Source organism: Vipera ursinii (genome assembly GCF_947247035.1).
Source record: "Vipera ursinii genome assembly, chromosome: 3".
NCBI classification, from domain to species: Eukaryota; Metazoa; Chordata; class Lepidosauria; order Squamata; family Viperidae; genus Vipera; species Vipera ursinii.
Window position 1 is genome coordinate 184605005 of NC_139516.1, and position 26912 is coordinate 184631916.

The 26912-nt window shown below is 39.4% G+C and overlaps 1 protein-coding gene across 1 annotated transcript; it reads left to right on the plus strand.

Annotated features, from left to right (window-relative positions):
* The first annotated feature begins 1576 nt into the window (after positions 1-1576).
* On the plus strand, positions 1577-21010 carry LOC310638535 (carbonic anhydrase 2-like). Its single transcript, XM_083359694.1, has 7 exons — positions 1577-1736; positions 3815-4012; positions 12729-12847; positions 15929-16021; positions 16905-16967; positions 18048-18203; positions 20230-21010. The coding sequence occupies exons 1-7, from the start codon at positions 1709-1711 to the stop codon at positions 20347-20349; spliced, it is 777 nt and encodes a 258-aa protein (XP_083215820.1). The 5' UTR covers positions 1577-1708; the 3' UTR covers positions 20350-21010.
* Positions 21011-26912: the final 5902 nt, after the last annotated feature.

Below are 26912 nucleotides of genomic sequence, written 5' to 3' on the forward strand. Positions count from 1 at the left end.
TAGATAAGATTTTAATAAGCTGGAGTGAAAAGTAGAACAGGAAATAATGCTGGGAGTTTGTATTACTAATACTTACCTGAAACAGTTCCTAAACTACTTTGCAAATACTGGCAGCCATCCAATACCTCAACAAACAGGTCTGGCTTATCTTTCCATTTTCATTAATGGCTCAACCATACACATTAGGTGTTACCTGCCTGAGTTATTTCCTCAAGCAGTCCAAAGTATCTCCAGGAAAGTTACTTATATTATGGGGATGGGGCACCGATTTTTTTTTGTTTCTAAACTGTAGGTTAGAATACTGTACAAGATTCTCGCTGGACTAGTTCAAAGTCCACACTAAGTAAGGCATTTGGTTTCCCAGTCAAGTCCCAGCCCTAAGGGCTGGACATGAACATAGTAAAATCCTCTTGCAGCGTTCCTCAGGAACTGGGATTCATTCCTGCCTCCAAAACAGAGGAAGACACTACATTATTTTAAATGAAAAAAGTCCCCTATTTTGAAGTTGTTGCTGTTATTATTATGTTAAAAGCTTTCAAGAGCAGGAAACCGGTTACAATTTATTTCCCTTTTGCACTGACAGTCGAGAACTAACTAGCTCCAGAAGGCAACGGCAATTTCCTACACAAGTATTCGCCGGGGGATGCATGTGTGTGTTTCGCTACCCCCACCCAGCGCCGCGGCACGACTGCAAGGTACCTTGCAGGGATTCCAAGACCCCGAGAAAATTTTACCGACCTCGGTTCTCTCATTGCGATCTTCCCGGCAAGTCCAGGGCGCCAGTTCTGGACCACAAACGGTCCTCCCTGATCCCTGGGAAGCCTCCGGCGCTCAGATTAATCCCTAGAGCAGCGTTTCCCAACCTTAGGAACTTGAAGATGCGTGGACTTCAACTCCCAGAATTCCCCAGCCAGCATAGCTGGCTGGGGAATTCTGGGAGTTGAAGTCCACGCATCTTCAAGTTCCTAAGGTTGGGAAACGCTGCCCTAGAGCTCCCGCGCTTCCCGTCACGTCCCAACCCGAAGCGCAAAACCCCGCCACCGCATCACGACGCTGCCCGCAAACCCGCCGGGCCGGCTCTGCTTCGCCCGCCCGCAAGCACGTCTCAAGGTCACTCCCGCGAGTGATTTTTTTTCCCGCCTCCCGGAGGAACGAGACTCCAGCGCGTGGGATGGGGAACTGCGCGGTGCGGCTGGCGGCGCGAAGGCCCTGAAGAGCCGGACTTAAACCAAGAGCTTCCCCGGCTCGGCAAAGCGAACTGTAACTGCTCCATCTTCTCGGCGGCCCTGAGCCGAGAAGCTCCTTTAACGCGGCGCCGCTCTCGAGGCGGTAGCGCTTGGCTGTGCCAGGCTCCGGCTTGGACTGACGCGGTGCAACGGCGGCGGTTCTCCCTACAGTGACGGAACAGGAGCCCAGCGAGGAAAGCGACGGCGGCTCCGGGAAGCGCAGAAGACAAGCGCACGTACCGCCGCCCGGCAGCCCGTCCTGCTCTCTCCGCCCCCGGCCGGTGGCGCTGGCCAGGGAGCCGCCCCCTTCCCCTCCCCTTTGCTCCCCCTCCCGTCGGCGAACTCCGCGAGGGTCATGAAGTTGGTCGGGACCTATAAAAGCCCCTGAGAAGAAGCCCGGGTCTGTCACCTCCGGGCAAGGAAGAGCAGGCGGAGCGCGCAGAGACGGCGGCGGCGGTACCCGGCACAGCTGAACCATCACCATGTCCTGGGGCTACAGCAAGGAGAACGGTGAGTTCCTCTGCGGAAGGTGATGGTCATCCTCGGTCCGAGCACGATCTCAGACTAGTGGGTCGCCGGCGGGAGGCCCCTCGATCCGAGGCACTCGGAGCTCCGGGACGGGCTCCTGTTTCTGGGGCCAAGCCAAAGGAGAACGCTAACCCCGCTGCCGCTTGCGGTACCTGAGCTGGCACGGCTTGTTCCGGATAGGCTGTGTGCTCAACCGGTCAGAGGCTCAAAGGAAGCCTGCCCTTCAGAGACGCGGCTCTGGGCGAAGCGGAGCTTCTGCCGGGCGCCCGCTTAAATTGCCTGCTACACCATATTAATTGTTGCGAAGTAAAAATGGGATTGTGGAGTGGGTGGTGGGAGATCGGGTGTGTGTGTGTGTGTGTGTGTGTGTGTGCTTTGGTCTTTTTAGCATTTGAGCCGGACTGAGAATGAATATATGAACTAATAAGATTTCCAGGTAGGAGAGTTCCAAGTAGAAGAGAGTAACCCTACAATCCCATCAAAGGTATCAGTCAGGTGCAAATAGATGAGGAGGTTGGTAGGCCATTCTTCTCCAGCCATTTGACCTTCAGATGGGACCTAACTGCAGCAAGGGTTGTGCCTACTGGAGATGATGGGAGCTGTGGATACCTGAAAGCAACAGGTTGGGAAAAGTTCTTCTCACCTGAACTTCCATCTGCCTCTTACCGCTGTATCCTCCTTCCAAGCAGTGCTCACAAAGAGTTTTGGAACACACACTATGTCGCAACTGCAGTGACACTTGTAAGGCAAAGGAACCTCACTTCTTCCAGTTTCTGTTAGGTAACTGAAATTCCCAAGAGAGGATTTTGTTGTATCTTCAGGCACTTCATTAGAATGTGGACTTAACGTTCCAAGACTTTGCTTTGCAATTTCTAGGCCCAGTGATTGTTTGAGATGGGAACTTTGTTCCCCCTAAATTAAGGAACAAAGAAGTTTGCTTACCTAGATTCGGGTAAGCAACTGGAAAGCTGTTATTTTTATCTGTGCAATAAAATCATGGAAGGGAAAATGTAAATATGCCATCCAGTGTTTTGCTTTGCAAAGAAAGAGTGACCTGTGAATTTTGGTTGCTAAGTGTTAAATTCCTAGAATCTCCTTGAATTTGATGCACCAGTTTAAATAAGAGAGGTAGACTTCCAGTTTGTCACTGTTCAGATTATAAGCATCCTTAGCTTTTAATTCCCAACAATACCTTAGTGGAGAAATCTGAGTAATGCTGCTTCATTCATCTCAAAAACCCCTCAGGCCCTATACCCCAGCTTGCTACATCTGTGCAAAAATAGCCCCCCCCCCAACCCACACCAGGCTTCCCCTCGTTTTCCATCCGCTTCTCTATGTGATCTTTCTATAATTTGAGCTTCAAATTCCATCTGGCCAAAACAACTTCATTCTTTCAAAAATGTTAAAAACCTTTTAGGTATCTTTTTATGATAGGAGAAGAGTCAGTTTAGTCAATAGCAGCAAAAAAAATCAGGAGTCTGTAGCAACTTTTGCAACTAACAAGTTTTATTAAAAGGCATATGTTTTTGCCAGCTTCAGCTCATTTCCTCAGATGCACAAAGTGACTACTGTCAGCCCTGTGAGGTAGACCAAATCAGGTAACTGCTTCCAGAAGAAGATTAGAACTATACTTTATTGCCATCAGCTGTAATAGTAAAAGTCTGCTTGTTTCCCTCCCCCCCCCCACCAAATTTCCCTGTTATAACTCAGGGGATTCAGAGGAGCCAGTCTGAGTCTTTTCTAATATTTCCTCACCTCCCTGGATTTAATGCATGCTTCTGCACCTGTTGTTGTCCTAATGGCTTCTAGACTTCTTCAAGGTCATCTCCCATAGCTTCCTACAACTAGACTGGTAAAGTGAGCTGCAGCTTATGCCTTTTAATAAAAAGAATGTAGCCATAAAAGGTGCTTTTATCTTTATCTTCCTGATCTTTTATCTTTATCTTGCTGAGTTTCAACTGCCTTAAGACATTAAGATTTCCACCCTCTTTGTTTCCCCTTCCTGGTGTTATTTCATGCTGTGGGGGCTTCATTCTTGCACTTTACTTGCTCTGTTTTAGGACCTGCTTTTTGGCATCAGAACTTCCCTCTTGCCAATGGAGAACGTCAGTCACCAATTGCCATCCAACATAAATCTGCCAAGTTCGACCCTGCACTGAAGAGCTTGAAAATCACATATGATGCATCAGCAGCAAAGAAGATCGTCAACAATGGGCACTCTTTTAATGTGGTCTTTGATGACTCTGGAGACAAGTGTGGTTAGTATTTCATGAGTTTTCTTAGGTTAAGGCTTTGGGGGAGGAGAGATGGAAGCATTAGCAAAGGGGGAAGGAAGGGCTTACTAGAGAGAACTTAATTGATGTATGGTAGAGGGGTATTTTTGTTTCCTTTATTTTAACCAGAGTTCCATATAACCAGACAATGCTAAAAGTCTATTTTTATGGGTGATATTTTTCCAATAGAAATAGGTCTTCTAAAACCAGTGAACCATCTTGTGCTAATAGAACAGCAATGGGGGCAGGCTGTGTATCAAGTACAGTAATATTAAAAAGTTCAAGAAGTTACCGCTAGAGAAGCAGTCTAGAGAGACAACTATTCCTTTTCCCCATGTAACATATTCTGGATATGTTAGACTATAACTTTCATTAGCCACTGTGAATAGTGATGAAAGGGGCATTGGGAGTTATTAGTTCAGCCAGTAATCTATTGTCCTTGCCATCTGGGCATCATTAAATTGGAGAAGTTTGGGTAGACTATTGGAATGTATATTCCCCCCTCCAAACACCAGTGTAACATTGCAATCCTGTATCGATTCCAAAGTTAATCCATAGCAGATTTCTTTCCCAGATATATTTGTATAGTTTTGCAAACATATCCAAAATATTGGATTTTCATAGTCCAACAAGATTAATATTTACATACTGGGGATATGCCATACAGTGGGTCTGAAGTCAAAAAGATGCTTTGGGATAAGTATGGCCATGTGTATTTCCTTAAAGAAGCTGCCTATTTTCTTGGTTTCACACTGATAATGTGTGGTCCCAGCAAAATGCATATTTGAGCTTTGGAGGCACTGACACTGTACAAGCAGGTGGGTTTAGAGTGGACTTGGATGTGCTATTACTGCCTTCTTGACTCAAACATGCCTGGGATTTCCTGGGATTATGCAATTACTATGCAAACCCCAGAAAAGGATTCATCTTATTTAAACAGCTGTAGCATGCAGCGTTCCGTGCACCTTTGGCGTCTAGTCATGCCAGCCACATGACCACGGAGACGTCCTCGGACAAGCACTGGCTCTTCGGCTTTGAAACGGAGATGAGCACCGGCCCCTAGAGTCGGAAACGACTAGCACGCATGTGCGGGGGAAACTTTACCTTTACCTTACCTTTAGCATGCAGCAAAGCATCTTTTCAGCTTGATATCCAAAGCATCTAGAACCAATTTGGTCTAGTGGTTAAGGCACCAGGATAGAAACTGGGTACCATCAGTTCTGGTCTTGCCTTAGACATCCAAAACAGCTGGGTGACTTTGGGGCAGTCACTGTCTCTCAGCCCAGATCTCCTCACAGGGTTGTTGTGAGGAAAATAAGAGGAGGGAGGAGTATTAGATGTGTTTGCTAGCTTGAGTTATTTATTTTAAAAAAGATGAAGTATAAAATAACTAAATTACATCTGCCTGTACAGGTAGTCCTTGATTTACAACAATTCATTTAGTGACCATTTAAAGTTACAACAGCACTGAAAAAAGGGACTTACAACTATTTTTTGCATGACCGTTGCAGCATCCCCATGATCATATGATCAAAATTCGGATACTTGGCAACTAGTTCATATTTATGACGGTTGCAGTGTCCTAGCATCATGTGGCCATCTTATGCGATCTTCTGATGCATCTTATGCAAAGTCAATGGGGAAGCCAGATTCACTTATCAACTGGGTTACTAACTTAACAATTGCAATGATTCACTTAATAACTATTGCAAGAAAGGTCGTAAAGTGAGGCAAAATTCACTTAACAAATGTCTCACTTATCAACATAAATTTTGGGCTCAATTATGGTTGTAAGTTGAGGCTTACCTGTATTTCATCATGCATGTTAACATTCTTATATTCAGCCTGAGTTCTATGGGTATATATTGTTTTCCAAGCAATCTAGAAGTTGTGTAATAATATCAGTGTGAACAACACCCATTTATGAAACTTGGATGTTTTGTACTGTAACATTCCTGTATTTTTTCTGTGAAAAAAATACAATATAGATAATAAGTATAGCTGAGGGCTTGGATTAAAGAAAGTGGAGGACAGAGAAAAATAAAATATTCATTTGATAGTTCCCAGATCAAACAGTGGAACTAAAACTAAAACTCAACAGACTTTTGTGTACTGTTTTGGGGAAGTTTTATGAATGTTGATATATGAAATATCCCATCAGTATAATGTCGTTTTGAATCAACATTAAGTGGAAGCTCATTTTATGACAAGGATCATCCATTATTCAGGAACATATAAGTCATGATTATCTCAAGATAAGTGATTCTAGTTGTCATTAGGTTCCAATTCTCTCCATTTAATATTCTTTGATTTAAACAATAAGAAGCAAAACAACATTTCCCCCACATTTCCATATGTTTCAGTTAGTCATCTTTTGCTGGAGAATGCTCTATTCACAATAATTCTAAATTAACTCCCTCTTTTTAGTATTTTGCAAGTTCTCTGTTCTTTATGATGACTCTGCAATTGCTGGCAGTGCAAAGCTGATCTTAGGAACAGGAGTTTGAAAGTTTGCATTTTAATCATCTTGATTAAATGCAATCTTCTTCCCCCTTTCAGTATCCATGAATGAGCTTTCTAATCTGAGACATGATGACCTTAAAAACAAAGGGGCTGCTTTGTCTCTCAGCACTACCTGGTTCCCATTGCTTAAGCAAATGTTCTGTATTTCCTCCCCATGTTGGCAGCCTCACTGAGGGAATACCTTCAAAGAAAAGCTTGGATTTGTAAGCTTTCCAAACAGTATTCCAAATAGCCATGCAGCAGCCATAGTTCAAACCCTGCTTCTTTTTATATTTAAATGGACTGCTCTGGAAGAAAATGGGTTTTGCATTGTAGCCAAGGTGTGTATAATCCGTTTTACTGTTAGCATTCCTTGTAATAAAAAGAAAAATACCCCTAAATGCAGGCATCGGTGCAGGATATCTTTTCTGAGTGGAAGAGGTTTCTAATTCTTGCCCAGAATTACCTTCTCAGTTTATTGCAGTCAGAAGAAGTCCAATATCTTGCATCCAGACCCCTTAATAAAATTTCGTGTCTGAAATATGACAAGAAAACTACACGCAAAACATAAATAGTAAGGACGCTCATTTTATGTTTCTTCTTGTAATGGATTTTTTGCATCCTTTTTATTATCTCAGCCTCTAGTGAGTTTGCATGCATGAGTAGTCACAGTATAAAAGCTATATATTTACATATTTTGTTCTGGTTGTAAACTTAGTGATTATTGAGAAAGATACACTTTTTGCTTTGGTTGTTTTGGGCAGGGAAACGGAGAGAGGAAGGAAAATGTAGCAGCAGAAATGTAGGCATGTAGATATAAGCTATGATAATTGAAGAATGGGCAGGAATTTGAGATTTTTGTTCACAGTTCTGAGGGAAAGAGAAACTCTCTACTGTCCATATGCACTTGCAAGCTAATTCTTAAAAACAGATATGATGTTCATATTTCTGCAAGAATTACCTTGTTTTGCATTAGAAGATATATCAAATTATCTACAGCATGTCTGTGGCATAATTTTGTAACTGTTCATTCCCTCCTAGTTACTTTTCATGCTCTTAAGTCCCCCTCCCTCTTTGGCTGGAGAAAGGCAACAGGGCCAGTGATAGCCAAACTGGTGAAAATTCAGAAATTCAGTATTCTAAGGAGAACAGAGGGATCTCTGTTGTTATCCTTCAGACTGCGACTAGGTCAGCTAGCTGGAGAGAGTAACAATGTGACAAAAATAGCTCTAAAGATCTTTTCAAGCTTTCATTTATAGCCAGTTTTGTCTCACGGCCCACTTTCTATTTTCTGCAGAATTTTTTTAAAAGTATAAAAATATGGGAAGGAGAAGGAAATAAGTATATCAATATTTTTCCAGTCTGCCACTCCATAGATCCCATATATATTAGAATTAGACTGCTGAGTTCTCAAAATGACTAGTTTAAACATCCATTTTCTTCTAAAAACACCAAGATGCTGCATACAGCATTACAAATTTAAGACTGTAATGCATTACTTTGAAAGACGAGAACATTCTGTGGCTGTTCTATTATTTATACTAGATTCTAGAACATATGTTGATGTTTACATTTTTTTATCCTGACTTTCAAAGTTTATAACTGTTGTAGGAATCAGGAAACTAGTGAAGGATAATATAATGAACTTTAGAAATTATCTGTGCTGCTTTTTCACAGATGTTCACCTTGTAATTATTTTACAGTTAGCATGATGACAGGCAGGGCTTGACACAGGATCTTTTAAAGTGTAAGTATAACATTTAATGATCTCTTCTTTACAGTATCAGAAGCATTGCAAATGCTCAAATGGTAAAATAGTGGATATAGACTACTCATTAATTAAACAGTCGCCTTACAGCAGACATGTCAAACACAAGGCCCGGGGCCTGGATCCGGCCCGCGAAGTGGTTTCATGTGGCCCGTGAAGCCATCCTGGAAACAGTGAGGGAATGGCCCAAACTGCATTGGCCCTGGCCCAGAGACCCTCCTTCTGCCAGAGACCCTCAGATCTGTCCCACTCCTGCCCAGGCACCCATAGGCACCCTTGATGTGAACAATGTAGAGCTGGCCACGCCCACCCAGTAGGCCATACGCACTCTAGCCACGCCCACCCAGTAGGCCATGCCCACCCAGGCCATATCCACCTGGCTCCCTGAGGGCAACCGCAATGCTGATGCGGCCCTCAGTGAAATTGAGTTTGACACCCCTGCCTTACAGAATGCTGATAGGATTCACTGTCTTCCTGTGGTTAATTTTGCCAATATTTTGATTGGTCTGTTGTTTTTGCAAAATGTGTATGCAGGGTAACATTTGTAATAATGTTTAAGGCTTCTTCAATTTCTTTCCCCTCCCTAACTTTGCCGTAGTCTCTTTAACTATGTCTGGTGGTTGCTATTTTCCCAAACTAGATAATAAAGTGGAAATATGTTATGTTACTCTGCTTAAACATGGTGTCTACATAATATTAATATTTATTTTTTTATTTGTGTCCTGACTTTAGTATTTTTATAAATAAATTATATAAATAGCTTATTAAAATACATAACATCGAAATTTCTCTAATTGTTTATTACCAATAGATCAATTACATGATTTTTTATAATCGTTACAGTGTATTAGGATGTGCAAAGTTTTGATGGGCTGATTTGATTAGAAAATGTGTAGAGCTGCTCCTCAAAATCCAGATTCAGATCCACTGAAACAGAGCCTCATAGTGATGCAACAATGTATGGAATGGATCAGAGCATATAAACCTCTTTCCTTTAGTTGCTTCTCTGGCCCTTTAGTGCATATATACCATTTGGCCTGGCTCTGCCTTGAAGCTGCAAGGTAGCATCTGTTTCTTCTGATGCTTGGTTTTGACCAAAGTGCCAAGACAAATAACAAATACGTTGCATTGTACAAGCAACTTAACCAACCTGTGCCATTCAGTTTATGTTGGGATTAAATATCCAGAATTCTCAGCCAACATAGCTAGCCCCTACTTTTACTTTTATTTTCAGGGAAAGAAACATTAAATTTTATGGAAGCTTGTAATTGTACACTACACCATTCACCCGAGTAATTTTTAAAATCCAAGCATTGTTAGAATCAGCTTTGTGTCCCAAGCTGTACTTTGTTCTGCTATGTTGTTTGATGGCTTGTCTACATTTACTCCTATGGTCAAAGGTGTGAATTCTGCTTTCTTGAGGTTATGATAAAACTGGCTTATTTGTGCATATGAACAGTAAATCAATGATTAAATAAGGGCAAGGTGATTGTGATATTAGTCCATAATCCATTGTAGATAAAGTCAATAAAATTATTCAAAAGCTTTTTCAATTACACACACACACACACACACACACACACAGAGAGAGAGAGAGAGAGAGAGAGAGAGAGAGAGAGAGAGAGAGAGAGGAATGGAAAAGATCAAAAGTTCACATATGACTGTTGGGATCATTTCAGTCTTACATACATGGGTCTTTAAGGTCTAATTAGTACTTAATTATCTAACTAATTTTACTGTAATTTGCATTGTTATAGGTAAATTGCTCTACATAATTAATACTTTTTGAAGCATGTTTTTATAATATATTTTTATTAATAATTCAGTGCATAGCTAGCTGAAACATACAAGGATGCAGAAAAAATAACTTACTAAAGATACCTCTGCTACTTTGGCAGTTAGAATCTTTGATAAAACAGATGTTTTGGAGGGATTACTCATGCAACTCTCTTATAAAAGTACTCCCGAAATATCCTATAGAACCACACATAACAGTTAAACCTCACCCAGGCTGAATTTTCTGATATAGTCAGTGGCTATCAAGCAAGGACAGCCTACTTCTTTATAAGACCCTTTTTCAGCATAATTTTGGAAGTTCTTTTCATGCCACAAGTAATATAGGTATAGAGTATCTGTAGAGTTTCATGGCTATAAAGACATAATTGTCCAGAAGGAAAAGCCCCATCCTTGTCCCAGACATTTTTCTTCAATTTCTTCATTGTAATTTTTATTAGGTGAAATATGTTCATTCATCATTTGAATTATCTGATTTTTATCCTAAATGTAATAGTAGTAATAATAGTTTCTTTTCTATATGTAATTGTTTTCAAACATCAAATAGTACAATATTTTAGTTTTAGGTATTTTCGCATATTTTATAAACTTCATACACTGAAATCAATATAACTTACTCATGAGAAAGAACATTTAGGCTTGGGGGAATGAGTAAATCCATCAAAAGGACAAGCCTATTTTCCCACATCATACAGTATAAGTCTGTTTGACAATCTTCTCTCCACATTCTTAGAAAGCCATTGAGCTCCATGTCATATAATTTCTAAGGATTTATATATGACAGTCATGGAGCTCCATGGCTACTGGCCCTGATGGCAATGTGGCTGCCTCTGAAGGGCATCTGCGATTGGCTTCCCTGTGCAGTTAGTTGGTTCCTATGAGAACAGACTACTGGACTGGATAGACCAGGGGTCTGATCCAACAGGGCACTTTTTATATAGTTATATAGGAATTATATCACTTTATTACATTAATTAGGCAGCATTAATGAAGGCGTCCCCTCATTTTATCTTCCTAGTAACAAATCTGTGAGACAGGCTGCATTGAAAGAGAAGATAATTAATAATAACTAAAGACAGCCAATGAGCGGCTGACTATTTAAGCATGTTGTATGAATATCACCATAGCTTATTTACAGTATATGATAGATATCATTTTTTATGCAGGCAATTAAAAACTGTGGTTTAGTATGATTTTTTTAAACACATAACCAAGCAGCTAAATTATTTTTTTATAGGTTTGTGGACATTGTTTCTACCTGCAAGTGATACCATTCTAGGAGATAGTTCTATATGAAATTAGCCTAGGTCTCCTATGTCATATGAGGACTTGAGATACAGATATTTTTGTGTCTTTAAATAGAAGTCAGTTCTCCAAGGTACATTTAGGGTAATTGTTGATAAACAGCCAGTAAGTAATATCTATAAATACAAGCCATTTAGGGAAGGTTGTTTCCCCCAAATTATCTCTTAAAGTTAAACCTTGTGCTCCTATCAGTCTCCTGCTGACTTCTCTTAGATAACCAGCTGCTGTTTATCAGAAAAAATTACTAAAGTACATTTTTAAACATGTGAACAGTTTTGCCTGACTGGTTGTAAAGGTTCTAAACAAGGAAGTTAAGATAATCATCCTGCCCATAATTTTCTGCTTGTGCTAATTCTGAACTAAAAATTACCAAACATAGAAAGTGTGCTTGTGAGAGATAGTATTTTTTTAAAAAAAAATCCTGGCCCAAAATGACAGTTTGCCCTGTTGGTAGGCTGTTGGATAATCATTAGAATTCACCCTGATTGAACTCAATAATGGCCTGTGGGTAAGTGAATGACAAAACAGCCTAATCCTTTATAATCCTTACTAGTTTAACTCAGGTCAGCTGTAATACAGAATTTTTAAACATGAAATATTTGGGGGAAAAATTCTACTCCTGTATAATAACTTTTTTGGCATGGCATACATATATATTAAGGCCATCTGCCCTAGCTTTTGAGAAACTATAGGTGAACTGTGTTGTACAGAAATATCTTGGCTTGTATTTTTGTAGATTTCTGTCTCTTTTGTTACTCCATGATTGAAGAACACCAGGTAGCAAGTCAACTTCTATTAGTAGTAGCCAATTGAGGGAAAATTATGTTTTTCAAAGCACTGAAATGCTCTAAATCTTGTAACTGTATAGGGCCAACTGAGATTTAGACTTGTCAAATGTCAAAAAATATAATTGCTTTCTTTGCATGCAGATGTTTCTATGAAATTAGCTCATATTAAGATTAAAGATCACAGGACGTGTTTTGTATGTGCACATTATGATCTTTAATAAATTTTTATCAGTTTTTTTTAAATGTCTTCTCAGCTGATATGGAGGACAAATTCAGTTTATCACAGCAAGATCATATTTTATCAATGTGCAATCTTAAAGTCAGTGGGAAATTTCTTATGAGGGTAAATTACTGTATCTTCATAATTTTCATACTGTTTGTTCTTATCACATTGCTTAACCTGGTAAAGACACTATAACCAAAAAACTATACTCCAAAAATTGACTCAATATAAAAAAAAACAATTCTGCCTTTTTGTTATAAGACACTTTTAGTCAGGCACCAGTTTATGGATGAAGTCTACTGTGGCTATTTTTTATTTCAGTGCTGAAAGGTGGCCCAGTTGAAGGAATTTACAAATTAAAGCAGTTCCATATTCATTGGGGATCCTGTGAAGGCCAGGGTTCTGAACACACTGTTGATGGGGTGAAATATGATGCCGAGGTAAGACCTTCATTAATTTCCAAGTGTTTATTTTTGTGTGTGTGAGTATATGTGTATTCACTATTGAAAAATATGCTGAAATATACAGTATTAGAATTGAATATTAAATATATAAGAATTGGCCAAATTAATACATGATGGCAGCTGGAATTACTCTCTAATCAAAAGTTGTTTAGCAATCCATCCATTAACATGGAAACATTTTGCTGCTGCCCTTCTCTGTCTAGTAATATTATTAGCCTGAAGACTCTTATGTTGCCCCAGTTTTTTATTTTTAGGTATACTTTAATACTGACTTGTGAGGACAGGATAAAAACCATTCATCCTTTTCTTCTTATAGCAAATTGAAATGAGAATAATAATAACTGAATCTCATTACACTGAGTGGTCTTAAAAAGGGGTTCCTCTAATATAGGCTGTTTCAAGTTCTCTATCATTATCAAAGCTTATATCTCATTCAGAATCTGTGCATTAAAAACATTGTGTTCCAGGTAAGAGAGGAGAATAAATATTCTTGATGAAATATTTAAAAACTAGTAATTTACCAGTTTCTGCAGTAAGATTTAATAGACAAAACTGAGACTGTTACTAGTGAAACAGTTACGTAACATATTACAATATGTATATTCATATTTTATAATCTAGATATGTTTATTCTGAAAAAAGTTCCAATTCAAAAGTACTTACTCCTACTTGTAAAAGTAAAGAATCGAATTTCAGGAACTTAAAGCTTTACTATAATTGTTTGATCTAATAGAATTTATAAATGAGTCCTTACCCCCCGTAGATAGGGCTTGCAACTTGGGTGTCCTCCTAGACTCACAGCTTTCTTTAGAAGATCATATAGTAACTGTGACTAGGGGGGCCTTCGCCCAGGTTCGCCTGGTGCGCCAGTTGCGGCCCTATCTAGACCGGGATGCCTTGCATACAGTCACTCATGCGCTCGTGACCTCTCGGTTAGACTACTGTAATGCTCTCTACATGGGGCTGCCCTTGAGGACCACTCGGAGGCTCCAACTGGTGCAGAATGCAGCCGCGAGAGTTGTGTTGGGGGTTTCCCGATACTCCCATGTTACACCTCTGCTCCACGTGCTGCATTGGCTGCCAGTTGTCTTCCGGGTGAGATTCAAGGTGCTGGTAATGACCTTTAAAGCCCTACATGGCATGGGTCCGGAGTACCATAGGGAGCACCTGCTGCCGGCGTCAAGTTCCCTCTGCCCAGTCCGCTCCCACAGAGAGGGCCTCCTCAGGGTGCCACCGGTCAGAGAGTGCCGACTGGTGGCCCCCAGGGGGAGGGCGTTCTCTGTGGGTGCGCCTGATCTGTGGAACCGTTTACCGGTAGAGCTCCGGATGGCCCCCGACCTTCGCTCCTTCTGACGTGATCTAAAGACCTATTTATTTGAACAAGCCGGCCTGGTCTGATGGGTTTTGGGATTTTATTATGTTTTTATGTATTTATCTGTTTTATTGGGCATTATGGTTTAATCTCTTCTTAATTTTTGTACTTTGTATTTTAGTATTTATTGCCCTGTTCACTGCCCTGAGTCCTTCAGGAGAAGGGCGGTATACAAATTAAATTAATAAATAATAAATAAATAAATAAATGCCATATGCACAGGTATTATACTGATTACAGGCCAATTTATATATTTTTGAGAGATCCTAGTCTTTCAAAATTTATGTATGATACTCATAAGGGCTACACTTTATTTATTCTAAGACAAAATTTGTAACAATAAAGAATCATTATTCAAATCTAATAAAATAAAAATACAATTAGTATTGAAAGCTAAAAAAATCAGTTATTGGAGTCTTAGAATTGTATAATTAGAAGGAACATTTAGGTTATTAAGTCCAACTTTCTCGGAAGGAATCCAAATTTTAAAAATCCAGAAAGTGTTAGTTTTTAGGAGGAATAAAGTGAAATAAATAAAAAAGGTTTTTCATAATCCAGAAAGTAACTGAGAAAATCTAGGGTATATCTAGCCTCCATGAATATGGTTCCCAAATTTTTGCTACTAAAATTCAGTGGCAAAATGAACAATCTTTAGTGATGCAACATTATTTTTAATATGTTCATTAAAAATACGTGTATTTTTCAAGTTAACAAAAGGTTGCACTACCAAATTTGAGCCATTTTCCTGCCAAATATTAGTAGCACAATTTTGGACCATTTGGGAGGTTTTGAACCATTTTTAAAAGCACTGAAAAATCAGTTCCTCAAATATTTTGTGCCTTTTCTTATGATACCACTACCATTCCACTAGTTTCAGTGACAGCTTTTTAGGTGATGGAACAATTGTCACTTTTCATCCACCTAAAGTTGCCTATATTTGCTGTAACTAACATAGTTGTTCTATATTAATACTTAAGTCTAAGATGTACTTATTCTACAAGCCTCACTACTCAGAAAATGACACAGAGCTATCACTTTGATGATAAATGCAATGGATACATTACCACTTCTAAGAGGAAGTGCTCTGATTTGGACTCTTTAGGTCAGCTTCTCCAGTCCGGCACTCCTGGGTAGGTTGAGATCCCAATGCAGAGTAACAGCTAGAAGGTTATTCTAGTAGAAGCTAGATGGACAACAAGTAGGAAAATCTACTGTATTGACACTGAGTGCAGTAACCATCAGTTTGAATTGGGTCCAAAAGGAAATTAGAAGCCAATGGACATGGTAGAAAACCAGTGAATAGCAAAAGCACTGCAGAGATCATTCTTGCTACTGCATTTTGCACCGTTTTTTCATAGCTGTTAGCATGTATTTTTTTAATCTATCTGACCCTTCTCACATATAAAATATAGCTGTTGCTTTCACAGAAATTTCTGAAGATTGGCAATCTGCTCACATATTAGTAATGGTCTGAATGGCATGAGAAGACAGTGTGAGAAATATAATGTATTTGAATTTTTTATTGCATGGGAAAAGGAACTAATAAGTCAGTTCTTTCTTTTAATGTCTCAGAAATCAAAAGACTCAGGCCAAAGGTTAATATATAATTTATTGAGTCAGTCTGTTCAAAGGAAAACCTGCTAATGGGATGTTTTCTGTCTTCTGCATTTTTTATTTTATTCCAGCTCCACTTGGTTCATTGGAATACAAAATATGGAGCTTTTGAGGAAGCTTTAAAGTATCCTGATGGCCTGGCAGTTGTGGGAGTGTTTTTGAAGGTTAGTATCTTTATATTTCCTTCTGTAATCTTTGTATTTTCAGAATATTTATTGAACAAGGTGACTTTGGGCTTTGGGCTGAATTAACTGCCTACAGTCATTCCAGATACTTCTATGATAACATTGTTCCCTTTATATTAATTTCTAGTGAAAACTGAAGAGGTCAGTTATTTTTTTTAAAAAAAAGACTCTTAAGTTTGGAAAGGGTCTGAAAGTCAGGTGGGCAAATCTTATCAGAAATTGACTTAATTTATATGCAACATGATTTCAAACAAGCTACATGGTTTGCAGAGAAAATAAGCCTTTATGATTCAAGTAATTGAACAAACACATTGCAGAAAAACAGATAAACTTACCAATAAAGCTTCTTAACCATGTTTAGCAGAATCTTGCAAGATTCTTGCATCAAATATGAGATACAAATACAAAATTCATATGGACATGTAGCTATTATATCAATTGTATGGATTTGGTGCATCTAGTAGATTTTTTATTTTTCCTTTTACGTATATCAGAAGAGTTGAGCTTAAATAGTTTAACTGCATAAAATAATAAGCAACAAAAATTACATATATTTGAACTGTGGTTATGCACATTTTGTTATACTTCATTGTATATATATACTATGTGTACATTTTCATGTCACTCTATGCAGTTACATTCCATTGTAATTGGTAAATTTGCTTTTCCAAATGTATTTCCCAAAAATGGTAATAGAGGATAAATTGAGTCAATATTGTTTTGGAACCTGAGTATTGATTTTAATTTTGAATTTAGATTAATTACTTGGAAAGAGATCAATGGGCTGAATTTAAAAGGCTTCTTCACATGCACATGAGCACAAGGCATAATTCAAGTTTCTTTTTATCCTTTAATTTCACAGGTAGGAAGTCCCTGTCTTGGACTACAGAAAGTTGTTGATGTACTAGATTCCATTAAACACAAAGTAAGTGCTTCCTTTTCTTGGTAACCAAGAATATCTGAGCTGTGCATTTCATTATTCATTGAAAAAACATTTACTGAAGGGAGGTTGAAATGAAATTGCTTTTAATCTGGACTTTAAATGGCAATGTTTAACTATATCTTCTTGTTTAAAAATGTTATATTTAAACATATTAGAAATGTTTACTTTTCATTTCTAGCTACATATATTAAAAGTTTTTGTTCACTTCGTATCCCTCAGGGAGGATGTAAAATAGCACATACTCTTCTTTATCATTATAGTTGCATTAAACCAGGGGTAGGCAACCTCGGCTCTTTTATGACTCATGGACTCATGACTCATGACTCATGAGATTCAAGGTACTAGTAATTCAAAGCCCTACATGGCAGGGGGCCGGAGTACCTGAGGGAACACCTGCTGCCGGCATCGACTTCCCTCCGCCCTGTGCGTTCCCACAGAGAGGGCCTCCTCAGGGTGCCACCGGTCAGAGAATGTCGACTGGTGGCCCCCAGGGGGAGATCCTTCTCTGTGGGCGCCCCGGAGCTATGGAATCAGCTACCACTTGAGCTCTGGACGGCGCCCGACCTTCGCTCCTTTCGCCGCGAGCTAAAAACATACTTTTTTGAACAAGCTGGCCTGGCCTGATGAAGGGATTGGTGGGGTTTGTTATGGTTATTTTATTGGGTTTTAAAGATGTATTTTAGTATGTGGGCATTTATTTAATCTTGTTTTAACTTTTGTAATCTGTATTTTTATTCTTGCCCTGTTCACCGCCCTGAGTCCTTCTGGAGAAGGGCGGTATAGAAATAGTATTAAAAAAAAAAAACTTCCAGAATTCCTGAGTAGCTGACTCAGGAATTCTGGGAGTTGAAGTCCATGAGTCATAAAAGAGCCGAGGTTGCCTACCCCTGCATTAAATCATTTTTTTAAAAAAAAAAATTAGTATACATTTCGTAATGCACTTCAATTCCCAGAATTTCTGACTGGGGAATTGTGGGAACTGAGTTGAAATCTATACATTTTAAAGTTGCCAAGGTTGAGAAACACTATGCTAGATTGTTTTATCAAACTTCTCTCTTCTAGGAGAAGGAGGCTAACTTTACCAACTTTGATCCCACTGGTCTTCTACCTGCCTCTCTTGACTATTGGACTTACCCAGGATCACTGACCACACCTCCTTTGCTTGAATGTGTCATCTGGATTGTTCTGAAGGAGCCTGTATCTGTGAGCAAAGAACAGGTAAATTCATTTGCTTCACACATTGCGCTCCCCACTTTTTTGCCACTAGGAGTTACTAATCTCCCCTGTAATATATAATTAGAGAGCTTGGGCAAATGGCTTTTCCAACTGAATTTCACAATACTAGACTTAGCAACATGAAACTGCTTTTGCTCCTACCCCACATGGATATGGACACACACACACACAAACACACACACACACACACACACACACACACACAGACAGACAGTAGGCTTTCAGTGTTGCGTATTTATGTTAGAAGTGCCTTTAGGTGTAGTTGGCTCAGTGTGATTTTGCATGATGGCATGGATATTAAGCATTTTTAATTGCTGAAATGTGCCAAGGTGACAAAAAATTGAGACTGGGATTTAGATAGTCACATTGTTGAGAAATTCAATTGCAATTTGGAAGATTGATAATTCAATCCTAAGTAATGGCAGATATTTCTCTCAGGGTACAAAGAAAAAATAACAGCTGTGAACTCCACATAGGAGTCAGGAAGGGCATCCAGCAGTAAACATTCAGTTCCACTCAGTCACCCTGACTCTACCCCAAATTAAGGAACTACAAGGTCGTAAAATTTTTTCACAAGACTTCTGATTTCTTGCTCTCAGTCCTTGCAATCATTGAGAGGGGATGCTGAGGGCCCTTTATTCCCTATGGAGTGAAGGGGATCAGGTCCCAGAGTTGACCCTTATCACTGATAAATCTTGCATTGTGAGTCAGCCCACTTCTTGAAATGTATAAACTTTCAAAAGTTTTACACTCTTGCAAGGCTGTTAATTGTTTTTGATTCCACAGAGTATTTCAATGCTAAAAGTGGATTGGAATACCTCTTTCAGATTCTACCTTCAGTTTGAGACTAGTTTTTCCTTGATACAGGGTGGGTGGATGGACGGATGGATGGATGGATGCTTTTTTGTATGGATTTATTGTGATTCAGTTTCTGAAGTGAGTAATGTACAAAGGTCTGCATAAATAAATAAAGTTGAAGTCTTACCGAGATTGTATCGAGGATGAAGAACATATTTAGAAGTGCTACAGGAGCATTTCTGGTATCTGAACTATGGGATGAGAAGAAAATTTTGTAGTCCCATAATGTTGTAGGTGTTTGAGATTATAGATACACTAAATATGTTTTCAGTCATCTGACCAAGTTGCATGAATGCACTCTCTCTCTCTCTCTCTCTCTCTCTCTCTCTCTCTCTCTCTCTCTCTCTCTCTCTCTCTCTCTCTCTCACACACACACACACACACACACACACACACACAAACAAACACACACATGGATGAGAGATGCCCAGAAAAAAAGCACATATTTTTGCTGCTATACAAATAGGCTACCATATAATGAAGCATTCTTTTTGCTAGTATAAGCTGTTTTCATTCAGTTGGGGCAGTTCATAGACACAATACCTCTAGTCAGTTAAATGATATAAAAATTACATTGACCAGCATAGTTAACTTCATTTTGTGTGCATCAACATGTGTAAGAGATTTGATAGGGATGAATGTGCAGAATAACATCTACGTACACATCTATGCTCCAGTAAATTAAAACTAGACATGAATTCTCCTCTCCCTTTATCATGTATTGCTCTGTATAATTCAGGCACATGCAGAAATATTAAAATATACAAAGATCCAACACGAGTTGTTATATTACATGTAAAGAACATAGGAATCCAGGATATTCTTAAGTATATTTTCTATAATTTGAACCCACATATCTGTCTTATATCAAATTGAACCATGAGACCCAACCCATTATTTTGTGCTCCAGATTTCCTCAACCTAGAACATTCATGACAAATGCAACAGAAGTTGCATTTCAACTTCTACAGTCGCCCAAAACAATCGAAGCCAATGCCGGACTGGGAAAAGTAGGATGGGAGACTATTTGCGATTTTTTATTTGTGCCAACATACACAAAGGAAAATATTGTGTTCTTAATAAATCTTATGATACAACCTAAGAATTCTGCTTGAAGTAGATAAATACTAATGTCTTTTCTTTCCTCCAGATCAACAAAATCCGCTGCCTTTGCTTCAATAAGGAAAATGAATCTCAATGCAACATGGTTGACAATTGGCGCCCTTGTCAGCCTCTGAAGAGCAGAGAAGTTAGAGCCTCATTCCAATAAGTTATTGCTATTAGTTCTTCCTGCTGAGCACAAATCAAAATGTGATACATGCACTTGCCTCATTCCTCCTCCTCTCTTTTCCTACTGTTCTTTTGTCTTCTCATGTTTGTTTATAGTGAAAAGGGAAAGGCCATCAGTAAAAGAAAAAGCATAGTTACAGCAGGGTGGATGTATTTAGGATCTGATACTTAATAAGAATTGCTGTGAAGTTGATGTTGGCACTGCAACATAACATCGTCTTTTGCAGATTGCTAATGGGCTGGATAATAAGCCACAAAAATGAAGCCATTTCTTACAAAGCTTAACTTTATAGAATAAAATCTTACATGCACTAAATAACTTGAATCTTTAATGGAAGTACATGAATGCATTCTGAAGTAGACATTCTTCCTCTGATTTAGGATATTTTGACTCAACATAGTCCTTCAAATGCAGCTATTAGTGCTGAAGAATAAATGTCTTAGCTTTTGAATAGTTTGATGTGTAAATATTGTTTTGCATTTTAATCATGAATCAGAACCATAACTTAATGTTGGTGTGCTTTTATTTTTCTAATTACAGATGTTAATGAATCTAAATGAAATGCTATTATGTGTAAAGAAAAGAATGAAGGAAACCATTAAAAATAATGTTATAATTTAAATAAAAACATTGTATTTTAGATTTGTTCTCTAATCAATAAAGTTGTTCCTGGTTTCTAAACTGCAATACAGATAAAAATTACAGTTGGACATATGGTAACTCACATATTCATTGCTGCAGTATAAAAATATTTAAATGTCTTTTCTCATTTTTAAAAATTGATAGCTAGCCATATAACACATTAAAAACAAAACAATGCTTTTGAATTCTATAGCCCCTTGAGTATTTATTATTCATTTATTTATTAAAATCTTATAATGCCCAAATCCTGATAACTGAATAGCATCTAAGAGATTCATGGCTGTTCCATTTTCCTTCTCTGAATGAGGAGGAAGAGCTCTGAACCTGAAGAGAAAATTCAGGGTTAGATCTACCCTCCAAATGAACTTGATACTCTAAATGTGGGGGTGTACAAACGTAATTCTAATTTGTAGCAGGAAGCCATTGATTAAGCAGAATGGAATGCATTACTAGGGCACACCAGCTGGTTATCCATGAATTAGACAGTGATGTTGCAGATCCTGTTTTATTATTGGAATGACATCAATATTTTGTGGGTCATAAATGAGATACATTCCCTAGGAGGGCAGCCGTTTCTGTGGGTATTTTGCAAGTGAACATAGATAAGGTGGGCATATTGCTAAGCACATTGGTCTGTGCTTAAATTGTAAGCTGCCCTGAGTCTTTGGAAAAGGGCGGGATATAAAGGGGATTAAAATAAAAAAAATAAAAAATAACTAAGGGATGCAGTGGCTCAGTGGGTTAGGACACTGAGCTTGTCAATCAGATGGTCGGCAGTTTGGCGGGTCGAATCCTGAGTGCCGCTTAACAGAGTGAGCGCCTGTTACTCGTCCCAGCTTCTGCCAACCTAGCAGTTCGAAAGCACGTAAAAATGCAAGTAGAAAAATAGAGACCACTACGGTGGGAAGATAACAGCGTTCCATGCACCTTTGGCGTCTAGTCATGCCGGCCACATGACCACGGAGACGTCCTCGGACAAGTGCTGGCTCTTCGGCTTTGAAACGGAGATGAGCACCGCCCCCTAGAGTTGGAAATGACTAGCACGCATGTGCGGGGGAACCTTTACCTTTACCTTTAACAATGCACTACAAATACAATGCTGATGTCCATTTTCCTCTATGAATTCATGGACAACTAATACTATTCTAAGTGGATTTCCCCGCCAAAGAGATTTTTCCAAACATTTTAACAAAGAACATAGATAAGGCCAGCTCCAAAACTCAAGGCCCTCCTAAGACAACAATGGCCTACAAATTTGTTGGTGATATCTATTTTACTCTCCAAATTCACGGAGACCTAACCATAATCCTAAATGGATTTGTCCCGCAATGAGATTTTCCCATGCATTTTACCAAGAAACATAGTTAACCCTTAGGTAACATTGTTAGTCTGTGCCCTCCTAAGTATATCAAAGCACTGTGAATCCATTGGTGGTGTCCATTTTGCTCTCCAAACTCCTGGACACCAAAATGTAACCCTAAGTGTATTTGCTGCTAAAAGGGATTTTTTTCATTATTATACCATGAAAAGTAAATTAGGCAGGCAAAAAAATTCAGTGCTCTCCTAAATATAGATGTGCGGTGAATAAAATGATGATGTCCATTTTACTCTCTGAATTCATGAAGACCAAATCCTAACCCTAGCTGGATTTGCACCTTCATGAAATTTTCATGACTATTTTATTAGGAAACATAGATGGGGCAAACTTGAAAAGCCAACACCCTCCTAAGCATAATGATGCACTACAAATAGGATGGTGATGTCTATTTTCCTTTATGAATTAATGGAAATCTAACCCTAATCATAAGTGGAATGGGCCCCCAATGTAATTGTCCAATGCATTTTACCAGGTGTAGATAAGGTGGTCTCAAAAAATCATTGTCCTCCTAAGCATACTGATGGACTATGAATCTGTCAGCCATGTCCATTTTATTTTCTGAATTCCTGGATACCTCACCCTAACTCTAAGTGAAATTGCTTCTCAATACATAGGAAAATCCTATGTATTTTGTTGTTGTTGTTAGTTGGGAAGTCATGTCCGACCCATCGTGACCCTATGGACAACGTTCCTTCAGGCCTTCTTGTCCTCTACCATCTTCTGGAGTCCATTTAAGCTCACGCCTACTGCTTCAGTGACTCCATCCAGCCACCTCATTCTCTGTCGTCCCCTTCTTCTATTGCCCTCAATCTTTCCCAGCATTAGGCTCTTCTCCAGTGAGTCCTTCCTTCTCATTAGGTGGCCAAAGTATTTGAGTTTTAGCTTCAGGATCTGGCCTTCTAAAGAGCAGTCAGGGTTGATCTCTAGGACTGACCGGTTTGATCGCCTTGCAGTCCAAGGGACTCGCAGGAGTCTTCTCCAGCACCATAGTTCAAAGGCTTCAATTCTTTGGCGCTCAGCCTTTCTTATGGTCCAACTTTCACTGCCATACATTGCAACTGGGAAGACCATAGCCTTGACTATACACACTTTTGTTGACAAGGTGACGTCTCTGCTTTTTGGTGTGCTGTCTAGATTTGCCATGGCTTTCCTCCCCAGGAGCAAGCGTCTTTTAATTTCTTGGCTACAGTCTCCATCTGCAGTGATCTTGGAGCCCAGGAAAATAAAATCTCTCACTACTTCCATTTCTTCCCCATCTATTTGCCAGGAGTTGAGAGGGCCAGATGCCATGATCTTGGTTTTCTTAATGTTTAGTTTCAACCCAAGTTTTGCACTCTCCTTCTTCACTCGCAACAAGAGGCTCTTTAGTTCCTCTTCACTTTCTGCCATTAGAGTGGTATCATCTGCATATCTTAGGTTGTTGATGTTTCTTCCGGCAATCTTAATTCCAACTTTTGATTCATCTAGCCCTGCCTTTCTCATGATGTGCTCTGCATATAAGTTAAATAGCATATAGGTATGCTTAGTTGGGTTATTTGTTTTCATGCCTGACATACTGACATATCCTGGTAAGATTCATGGAAAAATAACATTGGGTGACAGGTCTACTTACTGTTAGGTTTGGTCTCCTTGAATTAATAAATGGGCAAAATGGGGGTTCTGAACTGATTCACATTGCATAGGTATGCTAGGACAGCACCGACTTTTTGAGCCATCTGTATTTTTCCTGGGAAAAATCCATGGAAAATCCTTTTGTGGGTAAATCTACTCAGGGTTAGGATTAGGTTTCCGTGAATTCAGAGAGCAAAATGGACTTTGCCAATGGAATCATAGTGCATTGGTATGTTTAGAAGGGTGCTGACTTTTTGAGTTGGCTGTATCTGGGTTTCCTGGTAATATGGGGAGGAACAGACTTCAACTCAACCCCGACAAGACTGAGTGGCTTTGCATACCTTCATCCCGGGTCTATTCGGATATTCCATCTCTTTCTATGGGGGGTGAACTATTACCCCCCGTAGATAGGGCTTGCAACTTGGGAGTCCTCCTAGACTCACGGCTCACCTTGGAAGATCACATAGTGGCTGTGACTAGGGGGGCTTTCGCCCAGGTTCGCCTGGTGCACCAGTTGCTGCCCTATCTAAGCCGGGATGATTTATGCACGGTCACTCACGGGCTCGTGACCTCTCGTCTAGACTACTGCAACGCTCTCTACATGGGGCTTCCCTTGAGGACCACCCAGAGGCTCCAACTGGTACAGAATGCAGCCGCGAGAGTTGTGTTGGGAGTCTCCCGATACTCCCATGTTACACCTCTGCTCCGTGAGCTGCATTGGTTGCCAGTTGTCTTTCGGGTGAGATTCAAGGTACTAGTAATGGTGTTTAAAGCCCTACATGGCAGGGGTCCGGAGTACCTTAGGGAACACCTGCTGCCGGCATCAACTTCCCTCCGCCCTGTGCGTTCCCACAGAGAGGGCCTCCTCAGGGTGCCACTAGTCAGAGAATGTCGATTGGTGGCCCCCAGGGGGAGATCCTTCTCTGTGGGCGGCCCGGAACTATGGAATCAGTTACCGGTTGAGCTCCGGATGGCGCCCGATCTTCGCTCCTTTCGCCGCGATCTAAAAACACACTTGTTCGAACAAGCTGGCCTGGCCTGATGGGGTATTGGTGGGGTTTTTATTGTATTTTATTGGGGTTTTACTATGTATTAATTGTTTTTTAGTGGGCATGTATTTAATCATTTTTTAACTTTTGTAATTCTGTGTTTTTTATTCTTGCCCTGTTCACCGCCCTGAGTCCTTCGGGAGAAGGGCGGTATAGAAATATTAATAATAATAAATAAATAAATAAATATATGGAAAACCCTATTGGGTGATAAATCCATTTAATGTTAGGGTTAGGTCTGAATGAATTAGCAGAGCAAAATGGACATCACTAATGGATTCTTAGCACCTTGGTATGCTTATGAGGGCACTGTCCTTTCCAGCCCGCTGTATCTACGTTTCCTTGTAAAATACCTGAGAAAATCCCATGTGGAGGGAAATCCATTTAGGGTTTGCATGAGTTCAGGGAGGAAAATGATCTAGGTCAATGCCTTTGTAACACATCAGTATGTTTAGAAAGGGACTTTGTTTTTGAACCTGCCATTACTTACATTTTCTGATTTAAAAAAAGGGAAAATCCCATTGGTGGCAAACCCATTTAGAATTAGAGTTCAGTCACAATGTATTAGAGGAAAATGGATGCCTCCAAGGGATCTGTAGCACATTGGTATGCTTAGTAGCTATCACTTTGTAAGCCACCTCATCTATGTTTCCTGGTGAGATACATGGGAACATCTCTTTGGGGGACAAATCTACTCAGGGCTAGGATTAAGTGTCCATGAGTTCGGAGAGCAAAATGGACATGGCCAACAGATTCGTAGCTCAATGGTATGCTTAGGCCTGCACTCACTTTTTGTTCCTGCCTAATCTACATTTCATTGGAAAATACATTAGAAATCCCATTGCTGGGATTTTAGGATTAGGGTTACACCTCTATGAATTCAGGAAAGAAATAGATATTGCTAACAGATTCGTAGGACGTTGGTATGCGCTGACTTTTTGAGCCCTCCTTTTCTAGTTTCCTGGTAAAATGCATTGGAATATCCCATTGAGTTGCAAATCCACATCTATTATACATGGAAGAGAGAGATGTAATGAACAGACTAGTTGTCCTTGGAGTCATTTCTGGCCATGGGCATTGATATACTATGAAAAATCTTTCTGATTCAGAAAAGATTGTGTTATTAAAATGAAAAGAGAACTCTAATTATTCTTTTTATATTAAAAGATGGTTCTTGATTGTCACATTTGGTTCATAAAGGAATGCTTCTTTGGTCACTTTCTTCTTTGCTGTTTAGTTTCCTGGAGTAGTCACAGCAGTCTCCTGACTATTTTGCAGCATTGTGGTCAAGCTCCCTAATGAAGCTCCATTGCATGGCACCTTTTGAGAGTTAAAATTGTATTGTATTAATTGTTTTTTAATGGGCAATTATTTAATCTTCTTTTAATATTTGTAATTTTGCATTTTATTCTTGCCCTGTTCACCGCCCTGAGTCCTTCGGGAGAAGGGCGGTATAGAAATATTAATAAACTAAACTAAACTAAAATGGCAAAACAGATGGCAAGCTCCCATTTAGAATGATTGAGAGTTTAGTATTTGTCATGTGGTGTATTCATGGGAAGTGAATTACTAAATTTACTAGATGTATTCAAAGTAAATTTGTTAATTAAAGGATTCTTGAAATCAGGAGATAATTAAACATCTGTCTTTCTTCGTACTCTTCATCCATAAAAGAATCATCATAATTTCCTGTTTTAAGAAACCCTGAGATCTAAATTTAGCTATTTAAAAGTCAGTACGACTTAATCATGATTAACAAATCCCATTGATCTTAATTTTTAAAAAATATCTGGATGAATTAATGGTTGGTCTCAGTACTGAAGTACCCCTTGGTTTCTGTGTACAGTGTACTTTTTTTTTGC

What these genes read in the sequence shown, in the direction of transcription:
- LOC310638535 (XM_083359694.1), top strand. Translation starts at nt 1,709, where the DNA reads ATGTCCTGGGGCTACAGCAAGGAGAACG. An exon ending in TGACTCTGGAGACAAGTGTG is followed by an intron (nt 4,013 to 12,728) that starts GTTAGTATTTCA and finishes TTTTTATTTCAG; the next exon opens with TGCTGAAAGGTGGCCCAGTT. An exon ending in TATCTGTGAGCAAAGAACAG is followed by an intron (nt 18,204 to 20,229) that starts GTAAATTCATTT and finishes TCTTTCCTCCAG; the next exon opens with ATCAACAAAATCCGCTGCCT.